Source organism: Sus scrofa, chromosome 11 (genome assembly GCF_000003025.6).
Source record: "Sus scrofa isolate TJ Tabasco breed Duroc chromosome 11, Sscrofa11.1, whole genome shotgun sequence".
Lineage (NCBI taxonomy): Eukaryota > Metazoa > Chordata > Mammalia > Artiodactyla > Suidae > Sus > Sus scrofa.
Genome location: NC_010453.5, coordinates 51,546,198 through 51,565,316, shown reverse-complemented (window position 1 = coordinate 51,565,316; position 19,119 = coordinate 51,546,198). Strand labels below are relative to the sequence as shown.

General features: G+C 35.0%; 1 protein-coding gene across 1 annotated transcript in view; it reads right to left on the bottom strand.

The window, feature by feature from the left end:
* NDFIP2 (Nedd4 family interacting protein 2) overlaps positions 5,012 to 19,119 on the bottom strand; it is a 66,325-nt gene continuing 52,217 nt past the window's right edge. Inside the window, exons 5-8 of the mRNA XM_001926577.5 lie at positions 18,120 to 18,244; positions 13,724 to 13,790; positions 10,525 to 10,630; positions 5,012 to 8,476 (exon numbers count right to left, since the gene is read on the bottom strand). Coding sequence (XP_001926612.1) covers positions 10,527 to 10,630; positions 13,724 to 13,790; positions 18,120 to 18,244 — 296 coding nt within the window. The 3' untranslated portion in view covers positions 5,012 to 8,476; positions 10,525 to 10,526. The remainder of the gene's footprint in view (positions 8,477 to 10,524; positions 10,631 to 13,723; positions 13,791 to 18,119; positions 18,245 to 19,119) is intronic.

Here is a 19,119-nt window from a genome sequence, read left to right as displayed (position 1 = left end):
AGCCAGAAATCAATAACAGAAGGATGACAGGAATATCCTAACATATGTAGAAATTAAACAATGCACATCTAAATAACACATGCGTCCGAGTTCCCATTGTGGTTCAGCAGTAACAAACCTGACTAGCATCCATGAGGACGCAGGTCCCATCCCTGGCCTCGCTCAGTGGGTTAAGGATCCAGCACTGCTTGTGGGCTGTGGTGAAAGCTGGCAGCTGTAGCTCCGATTTGACCCCTAGCCTGGGAACTTCCAAATGCTGCAGGTGCGACCCTAAAAAAAAAAACAAAACAAAACAAACAAAAAGATTCAGGCTCTTATAACATGAAATGTTCAAGTTTCATTTAAAAATTCTCTTGTCATAACAGAGACTGCAATTGTGTAATTACTAAAATCCAAACCAGGGGAAAAAAATGTCAAGAAATTCTCCTGTGACTGGTCAAGGAAGTATTTAATCTTACAAGTAGTTTAAATCCGAGAAAAATCCAAGCCATCTCAGTCATTGGTAATTTATTTCAGTGTAGTTCAAGAATCCTAAAAGAAGCAGGTAAAGCCTGCTGATTTTTAAGCCCTGAGTCCTGATGCCGTGTGGAGGTTTACAAGACAGCCCTGGCTATGGGAGCTTGGGAGGAGGAAAGGAACGAGCTTACCCAGAAAAGCATTGACCTTGAATTATGAGGTTAAAGAGTCCAGATATACAATGAAGCCTGAATTTTTCTGAAATACCTGGGAAATAAAGTTTGCAAGATTCTTGGAGGTAGGATTAATTTTTAGATTTTACTGGAGAAACATTTTATATTTTCCCAAGGATCATCTATTTAGTTGCCTATGTCCGTAAAAATTTAAAAAGCTTCAAAAAAAAAGTCTTAAACATGTACATCCTAGGGTACCTTGTTGCCAGTCATGCCACAGATTTGGGGGTGTCTTTTGAAAATCTTTTAAAATGGAAAAGATGGCATTCTTAAGTAAAAACATTAAAAGTACTGTTAAATTTTTTTAAATACTGTTAATTCCTTAAATAATTTATTTATATCACTCCTTTCCCAAAAGTCCAGAATTTTTTAGCATTCACTTATCTGTAACAGGTGCAGGAGAAATGAATAACCTGTGTAATTGTGTAACCGAGTTTTGTCTTCTTTTAATTCCTGCGAAGGAAAACAATGATTAGATGTGTTTACTTAGGGGGAGGAGTAACTGAATGCTTGCTGAGAAGCTAAAGGAGTTTTTAAAAGAGCAATGATGTACATTAGCTTTGGGTTCTGCCGAGGCTTCTGCCCACCCAGATGGAACTATAAAACCTTCCTTCTCTTCACTTCTCCCCAGGATGCGCCTTCCCAGATTTACCGTATAAACTTTTAACAAGTGACCTATTTGCAAAACTCTTTTCTGGATTGCCAAATACGAGTTGATAGAAAACTTCCTGTAGCTTCTTTTCCTCGTTATTTCCCCATCTGAACCTTACCAAGGCAGACATCACACACTACACGCACACACTGTAAATTTCTAAGCAACAAAAAGAAACAAAACAAGAACTCATGACTTCCCCTCCAAAATAAAAAAACAAGCCAGCATTCACAGCCCAGTCTACAGCATCTTTGTTCTGTGATTTCAGAATGCAATTAATTAGGCACCTTAATTTGTAAAAAATAGTATCTGCTTTAGCCTAAGTTTCCAACTGAATGCAAGAGTTTACCTAATTGTTGAAGTAAGGTTAAAGGGATGCATGATGATACTTAGAAGCAAAAGAAATAGAGACAACTTTAAATTTTGATTTGAAGTAAGCAAGCAGAATGCATTACTGCTATCCATCTTTTCAGACAATTTTGTAGAGAAAACGTTTTATTACACACAAAGCAAATCCACTTAGCCCTCAGTGTTATTTCCTTCTCTTTTATTTTGTCCTTTCTCTGGAATTTATATACAAGATATAAACTAAATTCAAATCTGAATGAAGACTAAAATATGAAAAAGTGATTATTCAGTTATGTTGAATTAGTTGATCAGCCATTATTACAACTCCCCAGATGTGCATATTTATAAGAGCAGTACAATAAAAACAGGATACTTGGAGATCCTTACTGTTGCTATTGTTCTTTAGATACTTTTCAAATATTGAAAACCCAGCAAATACAAGTATAGAAAAAGTTATTATGTTCTGAAGAAAAGCCATTATTTTCCCATACATTCTTTAGAGAACATGTTTTCAATGAGAAATTCATGTGTCCCTATAATTAGAAAACTTGAGTGCTCTTTCTGAAAATTTTGACATCATTTTATAAACTTTTAAAAAAGAAATTAGGAGTTCCCGTCGTGGCGCAGCGGTTAACGAATTCGACTAGGAACCATGAGGTTGCGGGTTCGGTCCCTGCCCTTGCTCAGTGGGTTAACGATCCGGCATTGCCGTGACCTGTGGTGTAGGTTGCAGACGCGGCTCGGATCCCGAGTTGCTGTGGCTCTGGCGTAGGCCGGTGGCTACAGCTCCGATTGAACCCCTAGCCTGGGAACCTCCATATGCCGCAGGAGTGGCCTAAGAAATAGCTAAAAAGACAAAAAAAAAAAAAAAAAAGAAATTACTCATAATCTTATTATCTTGATATAATTTTCATTCTAACACTTTCCTCCCAGATCTTGACCTCAGGTAGAGTTACTACGAATTTTCAGGCAAATTACGTTCTTTTTTTCTTAACAAAGATTTACCCTAAATTTTACTTCTAGCAATTGTCATAATTGTCATTTGAAGTAGTTTTAATAAGCTCGTCTATGGGAATTTGTCACATGGAAAAATTCAACAGAAGAAAAAATACTTTATAGAGATGTGCATGACAGCCTTCTATATAATAATAAAATAATGAATACGATCATCGTCCAGCAGTGGCAAAGCACCATGAACTGTACGGAATATGACGTTCGTGCTTTTTTCAAAAGGATGAAGGTTCTGATCACGGCTCTTTGGTGTGGTCAGCTCCGGCAACCCTAAGGGTCACGTTAAGTGTCACGGCAGCTTGAGTAATCTTACAGCGGTGCCCTCTGTGCTGTGTCTCTAACCCAAAAACTCACTTAACAGCACATAAGACTGATGACTAAAGGAGCCCCAGGCATGGCCCAACCATTCGTTGGCATTTAGAACAAAACAGAAGTGAAATACACCCCCAAATTTGGCAGTGGTACAAGCAGAGATGAGTTGACAAGTTGTAGACATTATTCTTTCCCCTCAAGCTCTTACATAAGGAAGCGCTATTGTGTTGAGCTGACCTAAGTCACCTGCTCTGGAATCCAGGCTCGGAGAGAGTAACCTGATAGGAAAAGGAGGCGGCATTGGACTAAACTGCATTGAAACCCTGGATGCAGGCAGCCTGGGTGGGGCTTGTCCCACGTAGACCAAAATATCCACTTCCCAGCACAGACTGTAAAAGTTCTTCAGCAGAAAAGGCCAAAGTTATGGAGTTCCCATCGTGATGCAGTGGTTAATGAATCCAACTAGGAACCATGAGGTTTTGGGTTCAATCCCTGGCCTTTGCTCAGCGGGTTAAGGATCCAGCATTGCCGTGAGCTGTGGTGTAGGTTGCAGACGAGGCTAGGATCCCGCGTTGCTGTGGCTCTGGTGTAGGCTGGTGGCTACAGCTCCGATTCGACCCCTAGCCTGGGAACCTCCATATGCCGCGGGAGCTGCCCTAGAAAAGGCAAAAAGACCAAAAGAAAAAAAAGAAAAGGCCAAGGTTATGACTGATGCCCACAGTATTCTTGCAGATGTGACCTATATCTCATCAGATGGGTTGGGCAAATTAGGACTTCGGGGTTTTGCAGGATATGGTTTTCCCATTGGAAATATACTTAAGAAATGTTTTAACATTACATCGTTATATACGAAGAACCCTCCCAATATGTCAAAATTAAACTGCAAATAAACAGATTAGGGATGGATTAGAGTTTTCATGAATAAGTTTGCTGTTCATTGTTACATCTTTAATAAATACTCTATTTCACTTATTTATGGTAAGTTAAAGACATGATAAACATTTCCACACTAGGGCTTTATGCACAAGTACTATTCCTGTACCTATAAAGAGGAAATACTTTCCAACAAGAGTATTTGTTACTTTCCATATTCTGAGAGCAGAGGCTGCCCTCCAGATTTCTTCTGAGCTTTGGGTCAACTTTTATTTTACTTACTGATCTCGCTTTGCTTCTGGGAAAGCTAAAAGAAGAAAAGAAACTGCTCTAAGGAAGGCTTGTGACCCTTCTCCCAGTGCCACTAAAAGTAAAGCATTGTTTTAATTCAAACAAACACAAAGGAGTAAGAAAGTCATCAAGTGCGTTTGCTTGCTTTGTTTTGCAGGTTTGAGAGAGAGGAAAACCACCTCCAAGATTCTGTGAACAGAAGGATGTGATTTGGGCTTGTTATCACCTCAGCTTAACAGCTTTGTAGGGTAATAGCCCTATCTCTTCCCTATTTAGCTACTGAATTTTTTAAAAAATGGTTTCCGTGAAAACCAAATGAATCTAGAAGCAGGTAGCTCCATCTCTCCAAACAAAAACAAAACAAAACTAAAACAACTAAGTTGAAAATATCAAGAGAGTAAAGTGAAAATAAGCAAACATGTGAATTCAAAATAAACTTTTTCTTTTTAACTTTATGAAGTAAGAACGAGCTGCTTCTTTTTTTCTAAATAACTTTAGAGAAGGTTGCATTGAGGTCATATGTCCCAAATAAGAATACACACTCATAAGCAAGTCTGACCTGTGGTGACCACTGATCTTTTTGCAAAGTAGAAATAAACATAAATTATCTTCATAAAGCTGACTTTTTTGCATTTGTTAAAATTAAACTGCCATCTGTCTCCTGACATACAAATTACTGTGACAAGTTAAATGAAGTTCCTTCCACACTCCAACCGAATTCCATGCCAGTTATTTTCACGTCACATAACTTCTATCACATGAACATTTTGTGAGGCCAATAATACATTACGAATCAAACTGATTTTCAAAAGGATGCATGACAGGTTCACATTTCCACATTTATCGAACTTTATTAACAAGTAAAACACATATTAGCATGTTTTATATATGGGCAAGGACATTCAATAATAAATGGCACATTATCATCTAAGAGTTGAATTTTACCAAGAAGGAGGTTTTAAAAAATAATATACCAGTATTTCAGGACTATTTGAAACAATTAAAAGAACAATTAATAGCAGTTCAAATATATAAAAGCTCACTGTTTACTATTTACCATAAGTGGAATCATTCCAATACAACTTCTATTAAAAGAAAAGATACGTACTATGCATGTTCTACACATCAAACAAATGGTGTCTAGGCAAGGCTGGGACAAGAGTAATTAGCTCCTGCTCTAATACTGCAGTTCCTTCTCTCAAAGGGTAGTGGGTTTAGACAGTCACTTCTCAGTACAGTGTGGTTATATACAGGGCAATCATATAATATCTCCTCCAAATTAGGACACTTACTAGAAAGGAGGCACTGTATAAGCTGAGAAAATAGGAATAACCAGGTCTATTATGAGCAAACTCAGGATATATGTCACTCTAGTTAGAGTATCAGGTGCACTATCATTAGAGTATGGACCAGTTGAAAAAAAATTATGTGAAATTAAGAAACCCTGAATTTTTCTTCGCTTGGACTTTTTGAACTCCATTTTCCTGCTATTAGAGGTTTTGCTGGAAATGTTAATGATTATTGTCTTAATAGGTTAAAATTTATGAACTTCAAAAGCACAGGATAGAGTGTATCCATTCGGAATAAAAGGCTAGAGATTTATATCTGTTCTTTTAAAAAGATATTTTCACTTAAACCAAGTATGACAGAATTTGTTTTTTAATTTTAAATTTCAAAAATGTATCTTGAACACACTACAGAGAAGTTGTAGTTTACCTTAAATTCAGTTTATGTTCTAAAAACATAAAAATGGATTTTTCTGGGCATAACTAAGCTTATTCAAATATTACAGAAAAAAAAAATGTGATTCCTTTTTGTATTAACTTCCAAGCCCCAATCACATTCATTCAAAAACTGTTTAGATACCCTAACAAGGATGTGATTTTCACTCTTTAAGGCAAAATGCAAAGGCAGTTGAGTGTCTCCAAAATACAACAGCAGCTATTCCATCCATCCAAGCACACAGGAACTGTACGGAGGATTTGATAAATGCAAAGGAGAACGTTCACTTTCTTAACATAATATTCTGAAATCCCTGATTGGATGATGAGGTTTAAGACTACCAATGAACTGTACCAATTATAAAGGATTATGCAACACGCACACTTGAATCTTACAACTTTGGGGGAAAAAAAATCAAAATAAAAAGTGAAGTTTTGACACTGGGTCAACACATTCACATGCAGAAACCAAATATAAACACCACAAAAACAAAAATAAAATTTTAGTAAATTGATGGATGATAGATGATTAGTCATTTTAACTTACCATGTATCATAGCTTAATTTCACTCAGAAATCATTACAAAGGAGAGTTCCCGTTGTGGCTCAGTGGTAAGGAACCCGACTAGTAACCATGAGGATGTGGGTTTGATCTGTGGCCTCCCTTAGTGGGTTAAGGATCTGGTGTTGCTGTGAGCTGGGGTGCAGGCTGGCGGCTGCAGTTCCAATTCAACCCCCTAGCTTGGGAACTTCCATATGCCACACGTGTAGCCCTAAAAAGCAATATATATATATTACAAAGAACAAAGTATAGGCCCACAGGAAATTAATATGCAACAGAGACCTAGCGCTAGTTTACATTTCTTATAAGTAAATTCTACTTTTAATTAATTTCCAAATCAGGCCACTAAATTAAATATTTTATTTTCTTTACCTCAGGCTATTGTTTTACTGAAAGGGGTGTCATACGGGTACTTTAATCAACAATAAAACTTCTATGCAGGGGAGGAGAATGAATGTGGGAAAACAAAAAAATAGGAGGCTCAATTAGCAAAACAAAACTGCATGTTTTATTTATCAAAGACAATGAAGTAAATAAGAAAATACAGAGAAATACAAAAGAAGTTATAAAGCGTAATAAATTTTGTGTTCAGAAATGGAACAAGTGATCCTGAATCGTTTTAGATGTACCTTTTAGTAGTCGGTGTCTAATAATAAACAAGCAATCAGTTTTATGAGTTCTATATAGCTGTATTAAATGATTTTTAAGTTTAAAAGATGATATAATTCCCATCATTTTTAATGCTGGCATTCAAAAGCAAAGATATAACTGAAAAGAAAACAGATGAGACATAAAATGATTTGCAAAATGTAGTAGCTTATGAATGTAAAACAGATTCCAGCAGTAACAATACATACTCACACTCTCACAAACCACACTCACAACCCCTATATTCCACAGACACATTTGCATAACTTGAAAACAGATATTTTGTATATCTCAATTCAGGAAATGATTTTTACAATTTAAGCCTACAATCATAAAGCAAGAAGCTTTTAAAAGCACAAGTTTTTCTTTCCTAAGTTAAACATCTAAAGAAGAAAAATATTGCAATGATATTGAAAGATACTTTTATTGGCCTTTTAAAAGACAAAATGCAAATGAGAATATCTTATTCAGAAAATTAATTTTCAAAAAGTCTTAAATGAAATAAATATAATATCTAATACAATTCTGCCTGCAAGAATATCTAGGATGGACAATGGCTGAAAACCAAGCTTCTCATTTGAGAATTCCTAAAACTGGCATGTCCCTTTAAAAAAAAAAAGGATTTTCTTACAAAGGACATGAGGAATACCCACATTTTTCTTAAAATTTGTCCTAAAACAAACTATCTTTGACGGCAAAATTTTCTATATATATTAAGTCCACTTAATTTAAAATTAATGAAAAGATATCTAGACACAATTTCTAAGAAAACAATGCAGAAAGTAATTTATGCATGGTTATTTACATAACGTTTTGCTAAATAATGATGTAAATATCATGTTCAAAAATCTGACAAAGCCTTTCTAATAATCAGCACTGCAAGTTTCAAAAAATTTTATATATAACAAAGGATGTGCAGAGTTACTAGATAAATCTAAGAGCCAGAAACTAAAGCATTTGACATGGTTAATCATTTCATTTTTATTATACTAAATGTCAGGTCAGAAGTCAATGACATTTACATGCTGGAAGACTGTTTATCACTCAACTCTTTCAATTATATCAAACACTAATCAAATATGACGAAACTTTACTGCTACAACTTTACGGTTTCTGGTTTCTTTCAAGAATATGCAAATCTTTTAAATGGGCACATATGCAAATGCGCAAAGCAAATGAAATATTAAGAGAATGAACAGAAATGGCTTTTAAGCATAAACCACTCTGCCATTCAATTTTGAAGCTCTATCTTTTCTTCACTAATTTGTCTTCCGTTTTTAGTAGTCTTCTATCCTATTAAAGTTGCAGATTTACAGATGATCTGGAAATTTCACATTGGTATAAGAAAGGAATGTCTGGTCGATGCAGTCTGGGGACAAAGAAAGATTAGTCTTAAAATGTATTAAGTTTCAATTATCTAAATGATAGCACAATAAAAAAACCCGTCTTACAAAAATATTATATTAAGTATATAATATCCTTTTGGTAAGAATGACACAGTAGCATATATCAGAATACATTCTAAAGTTTAAGCTTCTAAAAGAGACCATCTATAAAATATTTACATTATGTTTTAGACTCTTGAAAAATGCAAGCAAGATAATCACACTGAATACCATTTAAATTAGAAAAATTACTTTGCCTTTTATCTTACAGGTAACACTGACAAATTCTTACGGTCACTACTTGTAAAGACATTTTACCAGTTAGGAGTTCCCGTTGTGGCTCAGTGGTTAATGAATCCGACTAGGAACCATGAGGTTGCGGTTCGATCCCTGGCCTTGTTCAGTGGGTTAAGGATCTGGTGTTGCCATGAGCTGTGGCGTAGGTCGAAGAAGAGGCTCGGATCTGCGTTGCTGTGGCTCTGGTGTGTTGCTGTGGCTCTGGCGTAGGCCGGGGGCTACAGCTCTGATTAGACCCCTAGCCTGGGAACCTCCATATGCCACAGGAGCAGCCCTAGAAAAGGCAGAAAGACCAAAAAATAAATAAATAAATAAATAATAAATAAACAAAACTCAACAAAACAATTAAAAAAAAAAAAGACATTTTACCAGTTAAAGAGAAAATGTGACATCTTCCAGCAGGAGGAAAGAAACTTTAATGGAACATTTAAAATGATACTTTAATATAATCCAGAAATGCAATTTTATTCATTGTACTCTTTAAGCAGAAATACGTAAATTATGTTAGCTTATGTAAAACTCACACAAGCATAAAATTTAAGCAGCCAAATCACAAAGCATACAATTTATTTATACTGAGCCACAGCAACCTTGAAACCTTCTGCACTTAAACATACATCCAGAAGGTAGGTGTTCCAGTATGCATATTGCTTATGCAGTTCAAACACTTTAAAACTTTGGATCATTTACTTACAGATATGAAGTGTATAATATTTACCTTAAAAGCAATACAGAGAATGGAGCTATGAGATCTCTTCATGTGAACATTTACTAGCTGTGCAATAAATAAATGCCTTTACTATATACACAGCCTCCAGAGACTCACTGGATAACTAGTAAGACAACCTCTGCTCATTTCTTGTACCCACTTATTCAAGTTGTAGCCTTCACTGTTGATAGAAACTGGTACACATTAAGAAAATAATAATGGAACTCCTACTTTCTTCACAGAACTTTTTATTCCTTGATCCACTTTTTTTTTAAGATCAGGGCATGGCAAACTGCTTTTCAATCACAGATTTGGATTTTTTTTTTTTTTTAATCTACCAGGTATCTATGTGAATTTCACATTGTTTTATGCAAAATGCCCATAAAGTATAAGTGTTTTGTCATATTTTTTTTTTTTTTGAGTCTTCAAATGCTGTGCTGGTGGTTACTTCCTATACATCCTGTGGTCTGGTCAAGCTTTAAAAAGAAGTTTGAAAGTCTGATTTGAAGTTGTAGTTTACTCAGAGTATGTATATAGTCTTTTTCTTTCTTCTTTTTTTTTTTTTTTTTTTTTTTTTAGGGCTGCACCTACAACATCTGGAGCTTCCCAGGCTGGGGATGGAAGCAGAGCTGTAGTCGCCGGCCTATGCCACAGCCACAGACATGCCAGATCCAAGCCATGTCTGCAACCTACACCACAGCTCAGGGTAACACCAGATCCTTAACCCACTGAGTGAGGCCAGGGATTGAACCCACGTCCTCATGGATACTAGTCGGGTACGTTAACCACTGAGCCACGACGGGAACTTCTCAGAATATAATTTTAAAAATTAAAATGTCTGAAATTCAATTTTAAAAAATTAAGTTACCTTAAAAGTTTATAACTTCTTAAATTGCAATTGGAACTGTTAACAGTACAAAAATAAATATGCTAAATTTGAGCAGACAACATGGGTACACATTAAGCATTTAACATGCATCTGATGAATGAATACAAGGGGAATAAAGAGTTATTAATATTTCTTACCTCTATAATAAGAAGAAATATCTTGTTCTATGAGCAGCTGCCATACTTTCAGACATGTTTCTGACTTTCAGGTAATTAACAAATCCTCTGAAGAAAAGAAGCAGGCCTGAGAAGGTTGAAATAATAAAGACACATTACATTCTTAGAAAGAGGGCATGATAAATTTAAAAGACAATTATAAAAGAGATCCTCTTGGCCTAAGGAATTTAATCTGTAGAATTTCATTCATTCCATAATATATTTTACACTATAGTGATAACTCTTTTGTAAGGAAATATAATAAAATTTTATTGCCACTCCCAAATTATTTCAATTTGTTAAGCTTAGATTATCAAAAGTGAAGCAAATCCAGCCATGAAAATCCAAAATTACACAAAAATATACTTATTTAATTATTTCTTCAAATAGCAAAGCTACTTAGTGCATTTTAACTGATTCAACCCACAGAAATCCCATTTTTACACTAAACTTTTAAACTAATATAACTACTAAGCAGACTATGACATATTTACTAATAGGAAGTACTTAAAAGAGACCACATGTATGTAATTGCTAACAATTGTGGTATAAAACCAATAATAAGCCTGTTGAGAAGATCAAGTACCTGTCATGTGCGAAATCTGTGTTTAGATTATGTAAATATGTGCATGATATAAATGATTTTAATTTCTAGTTCCTGTTTTCAAGTAACAATAAAAGACTAATTTATAATAAAAATTAGGATAAGAAAAATCAGGAAAGAAGACTTGACAAGCAGCCTCTCTAGTGGTTTCTTAAATGACTTGAGATGGATCTTCTATCTATCTATCTCAGGTTCTCCTCTGCAAAATAGTATTTTTAAATGGCAACCATTTAAATCACAGGTATTAGCTAAGCATAAAAAGCATTACCATTCTTAGTAGAGTTAAGTCTTTAATATGCTTAAGCATACAATTCTAGGGACATATTTATTAACTCCAGTAAATTTTTAACCAGGTAATGGTGGTGGGGGTGGGGGAGCAGCGATGGGAGCAGAAAATATGTATACCACCAGGAGGAAGAATCTGTCAATTTGAAATGCAAAGTCTCAAACAAATTGGTACCCTAGGTCTAAGACAGTAATTGAAGCACTAAAATAAGAAGCATGGTTATAATAAATTAGAGAGGAAAGATAGATGAGACATACAAATAAGGACTTAAACAAGGAGTATGGATTTCAGCTAAATCCTGACCATCTGTTTCTCATATCCCAACTCTTTCCATTTGTGACTCCCATTCTGAATGCTGCCCTCATGCCCTTCCAGATGCTGTTCACAGTTAATGATATTGTGATCCAAACGTACAAGTATTATTGAAAAATGTAAACCCCAATTATTTGTGAAATCCTTTCTTTTGTCAATGAAGCTGCTGTTTTGAAGACATATTTTGTTCTGCTCAGGCATTTTTTAAAATAAGCCAATTTATATCTAGAAACCAGTCACTCTGTAGCTATACTGTTTCTTGGCACTTTATGAAGTGCACAGCATTCTTCTGAGTTTATGAGAAAGCACCATTTTCACCGTGGATTAAATTTTCACACTCTCCTAAGTGCTAGTATGGACGTGGGGCCATCCTCTGCATTGTACTCTATGCTACTCTGTCCCACTGTTATCCTCCTAAGAGTCCTCAATCCCCTAATAATATTTAGAAGCAAATATGTCATTCGATACACTTAAATACCTAATGGACTTTATACATGTTTTCACTTTTAAGTAAGTAACTCAATAACGAGCACAGAATCAATCAGAAAACAATGAACGATATTAAAAACTTGCTAAACTTTTGTACAAGATGGACTCTCAATAAAACCACAACATTAGAATAATTTCACTACAATCATTAGAGAAATCTAGGATCTTTAGTAACCTTAACAACCACCAAAATTTTGCTTCCCAAAAGATCCTAAAGATGCAACGCCAGGACTAAATAAAAACTCAGGGAGAACACTGCCACCTACTGAAATACTATTTTCTGGTAGAACTATGTTACTAGAGAAACATGGGCTCTTAAACCTAAATACAAACAAAATACATTCTTCATGTCAAATACATACGTTTGAAATGTGGATTAAAGGTATAAGGTAATTTTAAGATTAACTTAACAATCATATATCTACAGCGGAAAACAAGGGAACAAAAACTGGAAATCCACAAAATTCATCAATATTAATAAAAGACATTCTTTGTAAGAAGAAAACTCAACAGAAGTACTGTGATCATTAGGCATGAAGTTTTTCCTTATGTCTGGCTGATTAATGATTAATGCAGGGTTCATTTCAAAAAAATGTAAAGAATGTTTCGATGATCCAAAAATAAAAGAATGGATAGAATATGCAACTCTCAACATTTCCTATGGTCATTAAAAGAAAATTATCTATGTATATTTTCCAAAATAAATGCTGAAGTCAATTTTCTTTTTTTTTGCTTTTTAGGGCCACATTTGCAGCATATGGGGGCTCCCAGGCTAATCAGAGCTACAGCTGCCGGCCCACACCACAGCAACAGCAATGCCAGATCTTTCACCCACTGAGCAAGGCCAGGGATCGAATCCGCAACACCTCATGGTTCCTAGTTGGATTCAGTTCTGCTGCACCATGACAGGGAACTCCTGAAGTCAACTTTTTTTTTTTTTTTTTTTTTTTTTTTGTCTTTTTGCTATTTCTTTGGGCCGCTCCGGCGGCAAATGGAGGTTCCCAGGCTAGGGGTCGAATCGGGAACCGGCCTACGCCAGAGCCACAGCAACGCAGGATCCGAGCCGCGTCTGCAACCTACACCACAGCTCACGGCAACGCCGGATCATTAACCCACTGAGCAAGGGTAGGGACCGAACCCGCAACCTCATGGTTCCTAGTCGGATTCGTTAACCACTGAGCCACCACGGGAACTCCCCTCAGCTATTTTTTAAATTGTCTTAGGATTTTCAAGTTTTGTAGTATTATCATTCAACCACTGAGTCTTTTAAATTGATAGGCTCTGAATTTTAAGTTGGAAACCCGGAGTGTTATATAAAATCATCTGAATAGCTGAGATGATATGAGTGTTTGGACATGAGCATTTTGTAGTAGAAAAACTATTTCTCACAAATAACAACACAGTGTATTTACATTTCATAATTTTAGGAAATATCAAAACTGAACTAGATGCAAATTATTCATACTGAAATACATTAAGAATAAACTTACCAAGTACAAGAAATATCCACCAAAGCCAATATTGTCCATTGAAATATCCAGTAAAATAATCAGAAAACTATGGAGTGAACATAAATATATTAAATGTATTTATGTACCTAAATTTGAAAATCATAGAATTAGCCTCAGTTTCAGAAGGATTTATCTCAATCTTTAGCACTTAAAATGGCACAGAGAAAAAACAGAAAAGAAAAATACTTAATGACATACATATATAACTACTTGAGAAAAAACACAATAGCATCAAACATAAAATATCTTGGAAACAAAAATCAGTTTCAAATGACTTGTTAAGGAAGAAAGATAAGTGCTATGTATCTAAATCCAACATTTTCTCATTAAAGAGTTCACATGTCAGTTCTTTTTTCATAATCTCTCAAAGCCACAACCACCATCCCAAACACACTACAGCAACCCGCTGCTTTAGATATTAACACCAAAAGCCACATTAGTTTAATCTTATCAGATGGGGATGTTCTGCTGACCTCTAAAAAGAAGAGCTTTTGACCTTCTGTACACCCCCTACTGTTAATCACTGCCAAGAATACCAAGCACATAAAGACCCTCAACTCATTAGAGTCTTTTTATTTTCAAACTAGATGCTCCAGCATTCAGTTCCCAACAGTGAGCTGAGAACAGCTAAATGAACCTTGAAGTGGCATTTCAACAGTTCCTATTAGCGGCAGTGGTAGACAGTTTATAGTCTCAGTGAAATGAGACTATAAACAGGCAGATGGAAGGCAGGGTTTGGTGATACTGGACATAGGTATCTTTTCCTTGATTAGACTCTGGACATGATGATTTTTGTTTTCAAGTTTTCTTTTTAAATCAGTCTAATCTTCTTGTTTGTTCCATCTACTTTGTTTCCACTGGTCTCTAAAGTGAATCTGATTTAAATAAGAATGAGTTTGTTAAATTGCAGATTTGTCCTCAGATGTTATCTATCTCCAACTTCAAAGGTAATTATTTGCAACTATTCATTGGTAATTGCCATAAAAACTTTAAAATCTTATAGGTTTGATAATAACAAAAATGCTTACAAATCATAAGTAATGTCACTAGTAAGGAAGCATATCCACTAAAGGTTATCTAAATCTGTTTTTTAAAGCCCTTAAAATATTTTCACAGGAAGTATTTGCAATACATGAACCATGATTTAAGTTCTCAGAGTTTCAGAAATTTCAAAGTGCCATTATAGATGCAAATCTCACATATTCCTACACTTTTAAAATATGTACAATGAAGGGAGAATTGGAAAAGTGAGAAAATATAGCTTGTAAAGTAGGAAAGCACTACAATCCTTTTTAATCGAATGATTAACAATTAGAAATAAAAGGTTTTCTTACAGGTTTTGGAGACTTTAAGAACAAAAGGAATAAAAAAACCAGAGCAATACATTTTCAACCTTCTATTTTTTAAATATATTTTAAAATATATTTAATATATAATTTTACTCGGCAAGAGGCGACTAAAAAAAAAAAGAGCCATTCTTTACCAAAAGTATTTATCTGTAGCTATTCTTTATTTGTTCCCAAGTGAAGAATATAATTACCTCAAGTTTGAAGTCAAAGACAAAAACTCACTATGTAAAATGAATAATAAGCTTTTGGGCTCATTACTAAGTTATCAAAAGTATTTCAAAATCATAGGGCTGAGCCAAGTCGTGTTTTTGTTTTTGTTTTTAAGTAAATAAATCATGTTCACTGGTCAACCACAGGCTACAGAAATCAAATTTTGGAAAATAAATTAATCAACAATAAGAATTAACATGATTTCATTTTATTAATATAACACCAGTATTTTATTGTTTATATCTTGCCTACTTTCAAAAAGACTCGTCCATTTTTAATAAAATATATACGCATTTTTAAACAAGTGATAAAAACATCAAAAACCTTAGACAGAAATAATATCAGAATCTTGGGCTAAAGATACACTAAATCTGAGATTCAGAGCAACTCAGAAACAAAAAGAAAAGCAGCAGTGCAATTTATAAATGACTTACTATCTAATAAAAGGAAACACCAGGCTTTTAGGAGAAAATCTTTCTCTCAACACTGAATTCCAAGGGGCATGTCCTGCTTGGAGCTTTATAATAAAAGTCAAAGGACAGTGTCACAGAGACAGTGCAGGATTAGGAGACAGGTGCTGAACTGAAATCAAGCCGGATTCTAATCCAGATACAAACTATGGGACATTGAGCAAGTTAGCAGATCTTTTATTATTAGCTGCATCATCAATAAAATGGCTGGCTTGTTACCAGCATCACTGATACAGACAGGGTTAAAGAATTTAAGGTTTTCCCTGGCCCAGGAACTTCCACATTATACAGGCAGGGCCAAAAAACAAACAAAAACAAAAATCCAAAAAAAAAAAAAAAAAAGGAAGTTAGTGTTTGTGATGAATTAAGCCTGGATGGAACATAGTAAGTACTCACTGAATGGCAGCTATCATTATTTTATAACAATAGATTTTTTTAAATCCTTTTCTTATATCATTTTTCAATATACACTACAGGTATAATATTAACTAACCTTAGCTCAGGAAAGGTAATTTAAAGGGAAATTAAACAGTCTCAGTGATTAAACCTGATGCTGTTATATACCTTCAAAGCTCTGAGAAACACCAGTCTTTGAATTTAAGGTCTCCATCTTAATCACAATAACTGGAGTTGATAACTAGATCATCTAACCTTTTCTCAACCTGAGGTTCTATGAGAGAATTAGGTCCTATTATCTCAGAGGCCGGGGTGGCATGTAATACACTAATTTCTTTTTTTTATGAGTCTAGACTGATCCTAGCCGTTCACTAACCTCAGAAGAACTGAGAAAAATCAAATCATTTTCTGTATTCTGAGATTTAGGCAAGAAATCCTATTTGAATACTAATAATTAATTCTATTACTAACATAACCAAGGTTGGATATATGTACTTTAGCTCTTCTGAGGTTTTTCTAACACTAACTTCTGCAAGGGCAGCGACTGTCTCTTTATCTCAGTGATTGTCTCTCTTTATCTCTAACATAAAAGTCTAATCCCATGATTAGACTCATGGTGGGAACCCATTTTACATTTTTAAAATGAAATTAAAACAGAAACTAGCCAGGGGGGCAGTTCTTACAATGGCCCAGTTTAATCACCTTAGAATAAGCCAGCCCACAGGTCCCCAATCAAGAATCCCAAGAATCAACTGATTAATAACCAAATCCTATAATCTAGTCTGAACAGAGACAGGGTCTGATAAGACTACTGAAGCCCTGGGAAGTAATAAAATAAGCTTAAAAATAACAAGAAACACATAAAACTCGGTTTTAATAGTGCTGTAATAGGTAATTTTTTAATCAATTTGATAATGTAGGTGCATAACTGACATGTCTGAAGCACTTAAGAAAAGCTGACAAAATATGTGATTTCTACTGAAAAATTCAGGACTTAACTCATTCAATTAGAAATTGATGTTTAAATAAATAAGACTTTTAGAAAGTATATATATTATTAATTGTACAGCAGAATTTAAATGCGTGGGTAACTTTTAAAAAGTTATTAATTAACATAGCCACTTCCCTAGCCTTAATCTAATGAAACTTTGTAAAACTTTCTACCTTTGTAAAAAGGAGCCAAAAGGGGCTTTCAAGTGGCAAAGAAAAAGAGCTGGGGGAAGATTATGCTTACAATACCACTCCTGTGCAATGGTTACAGAAAATTATCTGGGGACTAGAGAAGTTGTTGAGATGGGAGAAAGAAAAGGACGTCCAGTTATTTCCCTCTATACCACCTTGTAAATGATATGAGGTAGATAGAGGGTGATTTCCAGGAACCACAGGAAATGAAAAGAAAGGCATAGAATGGAATTCCCAGTGTGGCTCAGCGGTTAGCGAAACCGAATAGTATCCATGAGGAGTTGGATTCGATCCCTGGCCTCACTCAGTGGGTTAAGGATCCGGCCTTGCGGTGAGCTGTGGTGTAAGTTGAAAATGCGGCTCGGATCTGGCATTGCTGTGGCTGTGGTGTAGGCCAACAGCTACAGCTCTGACTCGACCCCTAGCCTGGGAACCTCCATATGCCTCAGGTGCGGCCCTAAAAAAGACCAAAAATAAGTAAATAAATAAATAAATAAAAACTTAAGTTACAACACTAATACAAAAAAAAAGATAAGATTCAAACTCAAATTTTTCTGATTTCAAAGTTCTTTCAACATACAAGCTCTCATATAATACAGTCATAAAATGTTCACACCAGAGATCCTTATAATAATTAAGTATAGAAGTTAATAAATCTTAACATAACTGAACTCACATACATAAAATGAACATTTATGAGCCACCTGGGAAATTTCATGTATTTTAATTTTTAGAGACAAAAGTGACAGGGGCTATCAAGACACTCACCCTGACAATAAGAATCCACTTGATCAATGAAAGGCCAAATCCACAGATGGCACCATACCTTCCAGCTATGGTATTGGTGATACAGAAAGATAAACAAAATCCAAGCCAGTTGAAAATAAATGCCACTGAAAGCAAGAGAAATAATTCTTTTAAAGACCACACTTTGGAAACAAATTAACAAGAAACATACACAATATACTTCACTGATCAATAGAAACAGCAGTTCCCTTCAACTCTATACCAATTAAGTCTTCTTTATAGACTATAGTTTACCCTTTGCAAACGTATTCATTATTCAAAGCATTTTTTTATTTTAATGATTTTTATTTTTTCCATTATAGCTGGTTTACAGTGTATAAAGTATTTTAACAAATGGGTAACCTTGGTTTCTTGTCAGTTTGGTGAACAGGAATCAATTCCTTAAAGGTTATCACTAAAAGTTGAAACCATACTTTTATTTATTTATTTATTTATTTATTTATTTATTTATTAAAGATGAACTGAATAAATGACTGCTCCAGAGCAGGTACTGTTCACCGTCCCCACCTCTTACCTAACAAAACCTGTTGTTCCCTTTCGTAGGAACCAACCCACTTCTACAGCCTTTATTTCAGGGAAGGATGGACCCCATACTAAGCCCCCATAGGTCAGGCTGAGTCTTTTGGGAAAACTACAGGAGGCCAAAACTCCCTGCCAGTGATTTTTTTTTTAATTGGACTTCTGAAAAACATTCTTAAAAATACAGCAAGGAGGACAATGTAGTTTAAATAAGTGGCTCTAAATTGATCATTGTTGAAGCTGGGTAATGAATATACAGGAGTTTATTATATTCTAGGTAATGAATATACAGGAGTTGGGTAATGAATATACAGGAGTTTATTATATTCTAGTCTAGTTTGAGAGTTTCAAAAGTAAAAGTTTTTTAAAAAGAAAAGGAAAGGCCCTTCATCTTCCACTGATGTCATGTTTAAGAGATATACCTGGAACTGCCGCAAGGATC